Source organism: Austrofundulus limnaeus, unplaced genomic scaffold (assembly GCF_001266775.1).
Source record: "Austrofundulus limnaeus strain Quisiro unplaced genomic scaffold, Austrofundulus_limnaeus-1.0 Scaffold1199, whole genome shotgun sequence".
NCBI lineage: Eukaryota > Metazoa > Chordata > Actinopteri > Cyprinodontiformes > Rivulidae > Austrofundulus > Austrofundulus limnaeus.
The window spans coordinates 5,307-17,800 of NW_013953601.1; the positions used below are offsets into that span (position 1 = coordinate 5,307).

Consider the following 12,494-nt stretch of genomic DNA (forward strand, 5'->3'; position numbering starts at 1 on the left):
CCTCAAAGCCTCGACCAGACCTCCCAGTTGCCCCATCCTCAAAGCCCCCACCAGATACCCCAGTCACCTCATCATCCAAGCCCCCAACAGATACCCCAGTCACCCCATCCACAAAGCCCCCACCAGACATCCCAGTCACCCCATCCTCAAAGCCCCCAACAGACATCCCAGTCACCCCATCCACAAAGCCCCCAACAGATATCCCAGTCACCCCATCCTCAAAGCCCCCAACAGATATCCCAGTCACCCCATCCTCAAAGCCCCCAACAGATACCCCAGTCACCTCATCATCCAAGCCCCCAACAGACACCCCAATCACCCCATCCACAAAGCCCCCACCATACATCCCAGTCACCCCATCCTCAAAGCCCCCACCAGATATCCCAGTCACCCCATCCTCAAAGCCCCCAACAGATACCCCAGTCACCCCATCCTCAAAGCCCCCACCAGACATCCCAGTCACCCCATCCTCAAAGCCCCCAACAGATACCCCAGTCACCCCATCCTCAAAGCCCCCACCAGACATCCCAGTCACCTCATCCTCAAAGCCCCGACCAGATACCCCAATCACCCCATCCTCAAAGCCCTGACCAGACCTCCCAGACACCCCATCCTCAAAGCCCCCACCAGTTACCCCAGTCAACACATCCTCATAGCCCCCACCAGACATCCCAGTCACTCCATCCTCATAGCCCCCACCAGTTATCCCAGTCACCCCATCCTCAAAGCCCCCACCAGACATCCCAGTCACTCCATTCTCAAAGCCCCCAACAGATACCCCAGTCACTCCATCCTCGTAGCCCCCACCAGATACCCCAGTCACCCCATCCTCAAAGCCCCCACCAGATACCCCAGTCATCCCATCCTCAAAGCCCCCACCAGACATCCCAGTCACCCCATCCTCAAAGCCCCCACCAGAGAGTCCAGCGACCCCGTCCTTTGAGCTTCCACCAGACAATGCCACCCAGTCCAGACAGCACAAATGCACCTGTATTGCCCTGTCTACTTCATAAAACGGCCCTTCAACCCTACCATTGTCTTAGCCAATCACCTCCTGCCACAGTAGGAACTCTCACCCACCTCTCCAGCCTGTCACTACCCTCATCTTCCCTGCAACCTGACAAAGCCCCTGCAACTCCTCCTTTAACCTCTACTCACTGTGATGCCTCCTTGCTGACCTCAGCGATATTCACCTCCAGTGTCTGCTCCTCCCTTCACTACCCCCTGTGCTCCTCTTCTGCCTCCCTCCTCTGCTCACTGGACTCAGTTGGCCATCCATTCAGTTCCTCTCCTACAACATCATTAGCCATATCTCAATTGAGCACACCCCCTCTACATCAGAGCCTGCCCCCTCTAGATTTAACTCCACCTTCTGCTCAGCTGCTTGGCTCTGATGATGAAGAGCAGGAAGACCCATCTGATTACTGTAAAGGTGAGATTACCAGAGGAACCTCAGAGGAACTGACTGGTTCCTAACTGGTTCTACACAGAATGAGGAAATGTGGTCAAAATAACCTCGAGCAGAACTAGTCTGAGGATGGACAGCCATCTTCTTTGACCAGCTAAGTGTTGAGTAAACAGGACCKAGACAAACTCATAGATTGGTCCTGATGTAGTGTATGAGAAGAACAACAAACATAAAGTTAATAACAGCAACAGTTTCATGACAAAAATAGAAAGCAAAGACAGCAGCAGAGTRGAGAAATGTGGTCGGTTTGTCCTTCAGCAGTCTAAGCCTATAGCAGCAGAAGTAAGGAATAACTCAGGAAACCTAATCCAAGACTAGCTATAGGATTTATAAAAAAGACAATCTTAAAAGTAGGCAGTATCAGAAGAGTCTGAAAACCTCAGATGAGTTTTGGTGACTTATCTTTGTGGTCCAGGTGGTTATTACCCGGTGAAAATAGGAGATCTGTTCAACAGAAGATACCATGTGGTCAGGAAACTGGGTTGGGGACACTTCTCTACAGTCTGGCTCTGCTGGGACCTGCAGTAAGAACTGTTCAATGTTTCCAGACTGCTTCACAAATTGTGTTGTCACAGGTTCTGAATGTGGTTTTGGTTCAGGAAGAAGCGCTTTGTGGCTATGAAGGTGGTGAAGAGTGCTCCACATTATACTGAGACAGCTCTGGACGAGATCAAACTGCTTCGATGTGTGAGTCTCCAACTTTATCTTCTCCACCTGCAACAGTTACAGCTGTGCTCAATTAACCTGTCTCTCCAGGTGAGGGACAGCGACCCATCTGACCCATTCAGGGAAACAATAGTCCAACTCATTGACGACTTCAAAATCTCTGGAACCAATGGAGTCCGTATCCTCCACTGTTACCAGTCTGTCTGTTTACCTGTTTGTCTTCCACTTCTGTGTATTTCAATTTCCTCAGCATCTATTAGATGTCTGTATGGTTCTGGAGGTTTTGGGTCACCAGTTGTTAAAATGGATCATCAAATCCAACTATATGGGACTTCCTCTGGTCAGTGTCAAGACCATCATCAGACAGGTAACACCCACAAAGATTACGTCTAACAACTATCAAAATCTGTATTTATCAGCTCTATGCAGCATAAACTCAGGGATTCAGACTCATTCTCAGATGAAACCCAGGGACTCAAACTCCAACCGGGCCTTGGCACACTCCAGCTGGGATCATGTGTTGCTTGTGCTCATTCTCTAACCAGTCAGGACTTTGTGACTTACTAACTGACCTGTCTTATGTTAGCCTTAACCCTAACCCAGCATTGACATCGGTATCGGCCAATATTGGTAATTTTTTAGAATACCATATCGGTTAGATAAGTAAAACTGTATCAACATCCACTATTGATTTTCAAATTTTTAGCTATGTGTTTCTGCTTTGGGAAGGGAAATTGTTGGTCAAGTGGTATCTCTTTGATCAAGAAAATGTTTGTGACACTGCATCGCCAAGAATAACTGAAGTAGAGAGCCTTGTCAGTGGTCTGGTCATTTTTTATGGTATCAAAAAGTGTATTTGGGCATAAATGTACACACATGGACAAAACTGTTGGTACCCCCATTTAATGTAAGGAAAAACCCACAATGGTCACAGAAATAACTAGTATCTGACAAAAGTAACAATAGATAAAAATTCTATGAAAATAAACAAATGGAATTCAGACATTGCTTTTCAGCCATGCTTCAACTGAATTTAAAAATCAAACTCATGAATCAGGCCTGGACAGAAATGATGTTACCCTTAACTTAATATTTTGTTGCTCAACTTTTTGAGTCGATCACTGCAATCAAAGGATTCCTGTAACTGTCAGTGAGACTTCTGCAGCTCTCAGCAGGTATTTTGTTCCACTGCTCCTGTTGTCTCAGGTTTAAATGGTGCCTTTTCCAGACGGCATGTTTCAGCTCCTTCAAAGATGCTCAATAGGATTTAGGTCAGGATCAACGAAGGCCACTTCAGAGTAGTCCAATGTTTTCCTCTTAACCATTCTTGGGTGTGACTCTGAGTTGAAACCAACCCGGGACATGGTGACTGACATACTCACCTGCCAGGAGTCTGTCCTTCTGACTTTTCTGAACTTGGTGACTCTGTTTTATCAGTTGAGTCCTGCTGARCAGCGCTGACTTTGTGGCCTTGCAGGTGCTGCAGGGACTTGACTACCTCCACACCAAGTGCAAAATCATTCACACAGACATCAAGCCAGAAAACATCCTATTGGTCGTTGATGATTTTTACATCAAAAGACTGGCAGCAGAAGCCACTGTCTGGCAAACAGCAGGAGCTCCGCCCCCTTCAGGCTCATCAGGTAAGGAGCTGTCACATGTTCAGACAAAATAAGAGCAGAACTGGTTGGAATGAGCTTTCTCTAAAGTCAGTCAGTATGATGACTGGGAGCTGTGGTTCCTCTTGCTGGTTTCCAGACTGTCCTCTTCCTGTCGGATTTTTCAGGTCTAACTAGACTGTTGTTTTTGTCTCTTCCTGTTTCCCATCTCTTCCTCCTGATGTTTTCATGCTGTACTGTAGTTAGCGCAGCTCCCAGGGACTTGCAGGTAAGAGTCCAGGTGTGATGTCTGCAGTGAGTTGTCACACATGGAGCGATCTAACAGAAGTATAAAGTTAAAATGTCACTCTAGTCCCTAACAGCTTGTATGCAGTGCATGTCAGTAACTGTGTCTCTGTCAAAACTATACCTTTAATTACTTTAAAAAATGTCTTGTCTTCCTGTCATTATTTTACCCCATACCCTCCCTCTATGTGTAGGTTGGGAAGTTGTCTAAAAACAAGAAGAAAAAATTAAAAAGAAAAGCGAAGCAACAGCAGAAGCTCCTAAAGGAGAGACTGATGGATTTACAGGTACTGTAGTAGTAGTTTAGTTTTACTACAGTAGTACATCATATTTTATATAATTTTGTTTGTGTTGCAGAGGATGGAGGAAGAGGAGGATGTACTGAAACCTAATGACATAGATGTTAACTGTGAGTACAAACTGAAGTCCTGCTATTCAAACAGAGTCTTTCACTTGTTCCAGTAAAACTGAACATTAAAATCAGAATCAGTTTTATTGCTATTTTCAATGAACAGGATTCACAGATTAGGAATTTGCTTCAGTGTAAAGGTGCAATAAGTATCAAATATAACAAATAAAGAAAAAAAAACAAAGGATAAAGGAAAAATATAATAAAATATATAAAACATATGTACACCAGGTCAATCTAGTAATCAGAGCAGACATTATAGTTGGAGTAGTGCAGTTAGATCCATTGATAAAAGTGATCAGAAAAACAATATAATCAGAGTTGTGCTGTTTAAAAACCAGTGATAAAGTGAACAAGGCAGAGTTATAGAGTCACGGGTTCTACATGTTCTAAAGGTTCTACATGTTCAAGAGTCTGACAGCAGAGGGGAAGAAACTGTTCTTATGGTGGGATGTTCTGGTCCAAATGGAGCAAAGCCTTCTGCCTGAGGGGAGTGGTCTGAACAGTCTGCAGGGTGAGAAGGATCAGCTGTGGTCCCACCTGCTCCCCTCACAGTCCTGGAGACGTACAGGTCCTGGAGATGTACAGGTCCTGGAGATGTACAGGTCCTGGAGATGTACAGTCCTGGACACGTACAGGTCCTGGAGACGTACAGGTCCTGGACACGTACAGTCCTGGACACGTACAGGTCCTGGAGACGTACAGGTCCTGGACACGTACAGTCCTGGACACGTACAGGTCCTGGAGACGTACAGGTCCTGGAGAGATGGGAGGCTGCAGCCCACCACCTTCTCAGCAGAGCTCACAACGCTCTACAGTCTGTGAATGTCCCTGCAGTGGCCCCAGCATACCACACCATGATGGAGGAGCTGAGGATGACTCCATGATGGAGGAGCTGAGGATGACTCCATGAAGGCTGTGTAGAATTGCACCATCAGCCTGGCCGGCAGCTTAGCTTTCTTCAGCTGTGGCAGGAAGTACATCCTCTGCTGGACCTTCTTGATGAGGGAACTGATGGTCAGCTCCCACCTGAGGTCCTGGGTGATGGTGGTGTTGAGGAACTGGTAACAGGCTACAGTTGTGATGGGGGTCTCGTTAAGGGTGAGGGGGGGCAGAGGGCTGTGGCCTTTCTGAAGTCCACAATCATCTCCACTGTTTTCTGGGTGTTGAGCTCCAGGTTGTTGCTGCTGCACCAGGTCACCAGCTGGTCCACCTCCCACCTGTAGGCAGACTCATCACCATCTGAGATGAGTCTGATGAGGGTGGTGTCGTCCACAAACTTAAGTTTTACAGAGTCATGGCTGGAGGAGCAACAGTTAGTGTACAGGGAGAAGAGCAGAGGGGAGAGAACACAGCCCTGTGGAGCTCCTGTCATTATAGTCTGTGTATCTGAGACAACTTTCCTCAGCCATAGAAAATGGGGATCAGTGATGAACCTTCCTATCAGTTGTTATTACAGATTATAGTTCTGTTTCACACAGAACTTTTTTGTTGAGATATGTTTGTTCACATTTGTGGTACAATGACAGTATTGCACTGTTGTTTCCAAATGAAGCCCAGATATAGTAAATTCCCCTACAGTGCAGCTGAAAAACACAGTAGATGTGCAGCGATACTAACCCTAACTAATCAACAACAGGTGATTTATCACTCTTCGTATGAAGAATTAAAATAAAATCATATAAAGATTGAAGGTTTTTTTTGTTTCCCTGTTGCTGCACAGCCAATACCAAAGTGAGTCCRGAGTCCACCGGATCCTGGTTGGAGGACAGAGGTATTGACCACACCTTTGGACGGTTCTCAAGCCCTGCTTCTGGATTATCAGGGTTCTCCAGCTCTGTTATGTCAGCAACATCCGAGTCTGCACCTTCTATTCAGTCAGGATATTCCAATGGACAAGATGGTCAGAACACACACACACACACACACACACACACACACACACACACACACACACACACACACACACACACCCTTGTATTTGAATCAAATACAAGGGTGTGTATTTTAATCAAACTGAAGACTTTGTATTGACTCCCCCCCCAACCCTAACCTGAACCAGAACTTAACTCACACCATACCTCTAAACCTAACTAGTAAAATTAACCATTACTGGTATATAGTTAACTCTAACCTGAACCAGAACTTAACTCACACCATACCTCTAAACCTAACTAGTAAAATTAACCATTACTGGTATATAGTTAACTCTAACCTGAACCAGAACTTAATTCTCACCATACCTCTAAACCTAACTAGTAAAATACAGTAGAACTGACTGGGAAAATGTCCTCACTTTGTTGATTGAAGACATAACGGTCCTCACTGTGTAGCAGAAACAAGTACACAAATTTGCACACATCCATAACAGACACATTATTCAGAAACACAATCAAGTTCTGCTGGTTGATTAGCTGGGTTTCTGAGTTTCTGCTTGTGTCTGCAGAGTTCAGCTCTTCAGATTTTGTCATCAACCCTCTGGATCCTCAGAACGCTGATAGGATCCAGGTGAAGATTGCAGACCTGGGAAATGCCTGCTGGGTGGTGATTAGTCTTAATTTTTTCTCTTCCTTGTTTAATGTTAACTTTTAGTTCAACCAATCAAATTGCTCCTCACTCTCTGTGCTATCTGTGTTTTACCAGCACAAACACTTCACAGAGGACATTCAGACAAGGCAGTACCGAGCTCTAGAGGTTTTAATTGGAGCAGAGTATGGGACACCCGCTGACATTTGGAGCACTGCCTGCATGGTAAACACACATACACATGGTTGTTTTACTATCCTCATGGGGCATTGCATTGACTTCCATTCATTTACTGGTCATTTCTATTGCATAACCCTGATCCCTTACTCTAAATCTGACCCTAAACCTTATCTAAACTCAATTCACACCGTAGTCCTAAACTGAAATTGTGACCCACCAATGGTATTTCCCCCAGTGGGAACTAGGCTTTTGTCCCAATAAAAAACAGTGGGTCCTCACCAGGCTGTGTGTACCAGGAAAATGGTCAAAACTCATCCCCACCAGTTAGCAAAAACATGTACACAGACACGTCCTTGTAATCAAACTGAAGACTTTATATTGACTTCCATTCATTATTGTAACTGTATTTATGCCTAAGCCGAACATTTAACCCTAACCTGTAAGACCACATCTACTTATCTTCAGCTGGACAACCACACAATGACTCACTCAGAAAAAACAATCACAGAGACAAGTAGTCAGATGGAGAACTTTTTATCTAAAATATAATTTAAGGCCGAACAAATGCTTCCAGTTTCAAAGAGTGGCTGTAGCAGAGTGGTTAGGGGCGTCGGCCTGGAACCGGAACTTTAACTGTTCGATCCCTGTTCCAGCCATCTCAGTCGTTGTGTCCTTGGCCAAGACACTTCACCTACCTTGCCTGTTGATGGTGGTCAGAGGGTCTGGTGGCACTGGTGTATGGCAGCCTCGCCTCAGTCAGTGTGCCCCAGGGCAGCTGTTGCTACAGTGTAGCTTACCACCATCAGTGTGTGAATGTGTGAATGCCTGAAGTGTAAAGAACCTTGGGGTCCATGTGGACATAAGGTGCTATATAAGTTCAAGCCATTTACCAAAGATGACCAGATCTATAGGTGTTGTATGTACAGTCTGTAACATAAAGCTCAGACTGATGATTTTCACAACCTCTGAGTCGAAAAGAGCATCCCTAGGTTGGGAACCACTGGCCAAGTGCATCTCATATTTTTAACGTTATATAAACCGAAAATTACGACTGTAACTACAGTTCTATGAATCCCGGATGACTGTCAGAGGCACTGCTTCAAGCACCGAATGATCTTTCTTGCACATGCGCAGGTCAAGAATTAATTTAAACAGTCACCTGTGACCTGTTGGTGATCCATGCAACTATATATCCATGTGACACCCTGCACTCAACCTTTTTGTGTTGCAAGGATTTCGAGTAACCGAGCGCTCTGGTGGTCATCTGGGATTCATAGAATTGTAGTTACAGTCACAACTTTGTTGACATCCAGTGCTTGAAGGAGCATGGTCAGTAGGGATAAAATAGAACAAAGTCATGAGAAATCTGAAGAAAAAAATCACAACACAACTTACCTTAATGGGATGTAAAAGAATGCTGCTGCAGAATGTTTTGCAGGGAATGGTGCACAGCCACATTCACCCTGTAGAACCAAGCAAAGGTTCTTAGTGGGGCCGTGCTACATATGATGTCCAGCAGCATCTGACATATGCCTTCAGTGCACAAACAGAGCAGAGAGGCTCAGAGAGTGTCCCGGTGTCAAAATGGTCGAACTGAAGCAGCTATGTTTTGCCTGTTGCCAATGACACCTTAGAGATAAAAGACACAAAAGACACATAAGGCCACAGTGTCACACATGAGCCATCGGAGTTCCACTGGCAGCAGGGCTTGGCTATTGATTAGAGCCTGCAATTCCCCTACTTGTTTTGCAGAAGCCATAACTAAAAGCAACACTGTTTTTAATGAGAGCCATTTGAGGTCCACTGCCTAAGGGGTTAAATGGGGGTGACCAGAGGGCCTCATGCACCAAAGAAATGTCCCAAGCCAGTGTCACAGGTTGGCTTGGTGGGTGCAAATGCCTAGCACCCTTTAAGAACTGCACTATGTCCCTATCTCGGCCCACTAAACAGCCATTTAACTCCACATGCCAGTAGGAAATAGCAGCCAACATGTACTTTCAAAATGAGTGAAGACCATCCCCGTTCCAGTAATCCCTGGAGGAAGGTCAGTACATCAGAGACTAAACATCTAATCAGGTCCTGCCCTTTAATAATAATAATAATAATAATAATAATAATAATAATAATAATAATAATAATAATAATAATAATAATAATAATAATGCATTTCATTCATAAAGCGCCTTTCAAGACACCCTAGCACGCTGTACAATAGAAAAAAATAAAATGAAGGTAAAAACAAACTTGTAGATACATATAATGATAGGGTGGTGTGGGAGAAACAGAGATGTGGAGTACAGAACAGTCATATAATAAAAAACAAAAATGTAGACAAATTGAACAATAGGGTTGTGAAGCAGAAACATCGAAGTGAGGACAACAAAAACAGACATATATTAAAGATCAGAGTTAACAGTAGGATAATCTGAGAAGATGTGTCTTCAGACCAGTCTTAAACTGGGACAGAGAGGTGGTGTTTTATAATCCATGGACTGGTGAGTTCCAGAGCTGAAAGCTCTGCTCCCCATGGTGCTGAGGAGGGCAGGAGGTACTGAGAGGTGGAGGGAGGAGGCAGATCTTAGAGAGCAGGAGGCTGTGGAGATGTTCAGGAGGTCAGACAGGTAAGGAGGGGAAAGATTGTGGAGAGCTTTGAAGGTGTGTAGGAGAATTTTAAAGATGATGTGGGATTTAACTGGGAACCAGTGGAGCTGTTGGACTGGAGTGATGTGGGATTTAACTGGGAACCAGTGGAGCTGTTGGACTGGAGTGATGTGGGCAGAGGAAGATGTTTGAGTGATTACACAGGCAGCTGAGTTCTGAACCATCTGTAGTTTGTGAAGGGATTTATTGGGGAGGCCAAACAGTAGGGAGTTGCAGTAGTCGATCCTGGATGTTACTAGGCTGTGTACTTTACTGTGGCACCAGGTTGCAAAGACCACCCACCTGTTAGTATAAACAGTGCAGGTAGACTGAGCCCATACGTTTACCATTGTTTGTCCTACTTCTCCAGCCTACTTTGAAAAAATGGAACCTGACCTTGTAGGGGCCAATCCCAAAGCTGGAGCCAATCTGGGTCGGGGTGGAGAATCTGGCCCTCCCGGTGGGAAAGGAAATGCCTCCTAAAGGGGAGATGCATCAGCAAGTTGGAACAAATCCTGTACAGCAGAAAAAGCAAGTCCTTGATGGCCAGGTTGGGGAACCAAGAGAACCTTTTGGCCCTCCTAAAAAACCTTTAGGACCCCTGGAAGTATTAGACTGACCAGAGTTAAAGCATAAAGGAGGGTCTGGGGGCCAGTTGTATGCTAGTGCATTGCAGCCCAAAGGGCTGACTTTGTCCGCTAGTGAGAACCAAAGAGGACAGTGAACTGCTTCCTTGGAGGCAAAGAGATCAAAATCTGTGCTGCCAAAGACTCCAGATGTGACTCACCACCTCTGGGTGAAGCTTCCACTCTCCCGAAAGGGGCTTCTGACGGGACAGAATATCTGATGTCATGTTCTGTGGTCCCAGGATGTAGGCTGCCCTGAGGCTGGCAAAGTATTGAGGTGCCCAGGTCAGCAGTTGCTTGGTCAAAATAAAACAGTTTATTTGACCTGTTCCTTTCCTGGTGACTTACATGGAAGACAACAGAGGTGTTATCTGACCTCACCAGTACATGCTTGCACTGCAAGCCCAGCAGAAAGCCCCGAAGGGCCAGAAACACAGCCCAAAACTCTGATATACTCCCTGCCCTGTTGTGAGCACTATAAACCTTGCATCATCTGTCCTTGCCAGGTTGCACCCCACCCTGTGGAAGATGCATCATGCATTACCTACTGTCAACACAGGGGACAGCTCAGTGGAACCCCTGTCGTTATGAATGACCTGTTCCTCCACTGGGACAGTTACCGAAGACACTAATGCCCAACTCAAAGTCTCAGTCTGTAAGCATGCCTGGCAGGGTCCAGACTCAAGCTGTTTGCCCAGCCCCTAAAGGGGACTTAATGACAGTTGCCCTACGGTCACCATGCTGGATGCAGCTGTGAGCATGCCTAAAAAGAGAAGATACAGCACAAAAGGCAGCTGAATTTTTGAAGCATGTTGAAAATGCTGTCGACCCACTAGGGTGACCGGCACACAGTCATTGAAACCAAACTTAGGGCGAAAATGGGTAAATTTGTCYCTTGTGCAGGAACCAGACTGTTTTTCCCCTATATTCTTCTCTAGACCCAAGCGTTTCCACATGGTCCAGAACTATCTGAGTGTCCCAGACAGCCTGGTTGCAAGTTGGTGCACAAAAAAATCAATTGTCCAGATATGGAAGGATTCTTATCCCCTGTGCCTGCAGGGAGGACAGCTGCTGCAACTCACCAAGGGAACACCCTGGGGATCAATTAAAGCCCAAATGATAGGACCCTGAACTAAAAATGCTTTGATGGAAAGTGAAACATAGAACTTAACCCTAACCACCAATGAGAGAGAGCAATTGGGACATGAAAATAAGTGTCCATTAGTTAGGGTGGATGTGAACCAGTTGCCCAGGTAGCTTGCCTACAACACTTCTCTGGTGGTCAGATGTAAAAAAGTATCACCTTCAGATATGTATTCAGGCCCCTGAGTTCAAAGACTGGACGTAGACCCTGGTTTTCTTTCGGACAAGAAAATACTTTGAATTAATGCCCATTGGATCCCATAGGGGCTCCACAGTCACTATAGCACCCTTGGCCAACAAGGTGTAGATTTCCTGGTTCAGTGCCTGTGTCTTCACCAGGTCGCAGATGATTGGCCCAGGGGTTAGGGTTGGGGGGTACTCTATGAGTATGGGGTACCAACCATTGAAACAGATTATTAGGTCCATGTACAACTGATGTCAGAACTTGGTCTGTATTGCTGGGAGTAAGTTGGACTCATTTCCGGTGAGAGTTGGACTCCACCAAGGTTGCYCTTTGTCACCGATTCTGTTCATTGCTTTAAAACTAAGTTGTATAACTACCTGGAAATCAACGTGTCCTGGTTCGGAAAAAAAGGGTTCAACCAGAAATCTATGGTTTAAACACATTCAGAATTAATCAATTTTCTGTGCCTAGTAAAAGTTCTTGGTCAAGGGAGTTCTACTGGAGAATGGTTCAGTAGTTGCATGACCTTATGRTGTGTGTTTCAGGCATTTGAGCTGGCGACAGGAGATTATCTATTTGAACCTCATTCAGGAGAAGACTACACCAGAGATGAAGGTAGTTCTACAGCCACACAGATTCTGTCTGGATTGTAAACACACACACACACACACACACACACACACACACACACACACACACACACACACACACACAGGGAGAAGGGGAGGAGCCTGAACAATCCTCCTCT

At 45.5% G+C, this 12,494-nt stretch overlaps 2 protein-coding genes across 2 annotated transcripts in view; both read left to right on the plus strand.

Annotated features, from left to right (window-relative positions):
- Positions 1 to 8: 8 nt before the first annotated feature.
- LOC106534528 (early nodulin-75) lies at positions 9 to 962 on the plus strand (the record flags this gene model as incomplete). Its single annotated transcript, XM_014031202.1, has 2 exons — positions 9 to 380; positions 453 to 962. Coding segments are annotated over 2 exons (863 nt in total), but the record flags the coding sequence as incomplete, so codon positions are not given.
- The window catches only part of LOC106534529 (SRSF protein kinase 3), a gene marked incomplete in the record, with an annotated part of 21,619 nt that continues 10,067 nt past the window's right edge, over positions 943 to 12,494 (plus strand). The window contains 13 exon segments of the mRNA XM_014031203.1: positions 943 to 1,432; positions 1,884 to 1,992; positions 2,068 to 2,155; positions 2,225 to 2,312; positions 2,395 to 2,501; positions 3,612 to 3,777; positions 3,996 to 4,021; positions 4,233 to 4,325; positions 4,396 to 4,447; positions 6,171 to 6,350; positions 6,894 to 6,991; positions 7,091 to 7,198; positions 12,292 to 12,361. Of these exon segments, the coding sequence (XP_013886657.1) occupies positions 958 to 1,432; positions 1,884 to 1,992; positions 2,068 to 2,155; positions 2,225 to 2,312; positions 2,395 to 2,501; positions 3,612 to 3,777; positions 3,996 to 4,021; positions 4,233 to 4,325; positions 4,396 to 4,447; positions 6,171 to 6,350; positions 6,894 to 6,991; positions 7,091 to 7,198; positions 12,292 to 12,361 (1,660 nt within the window).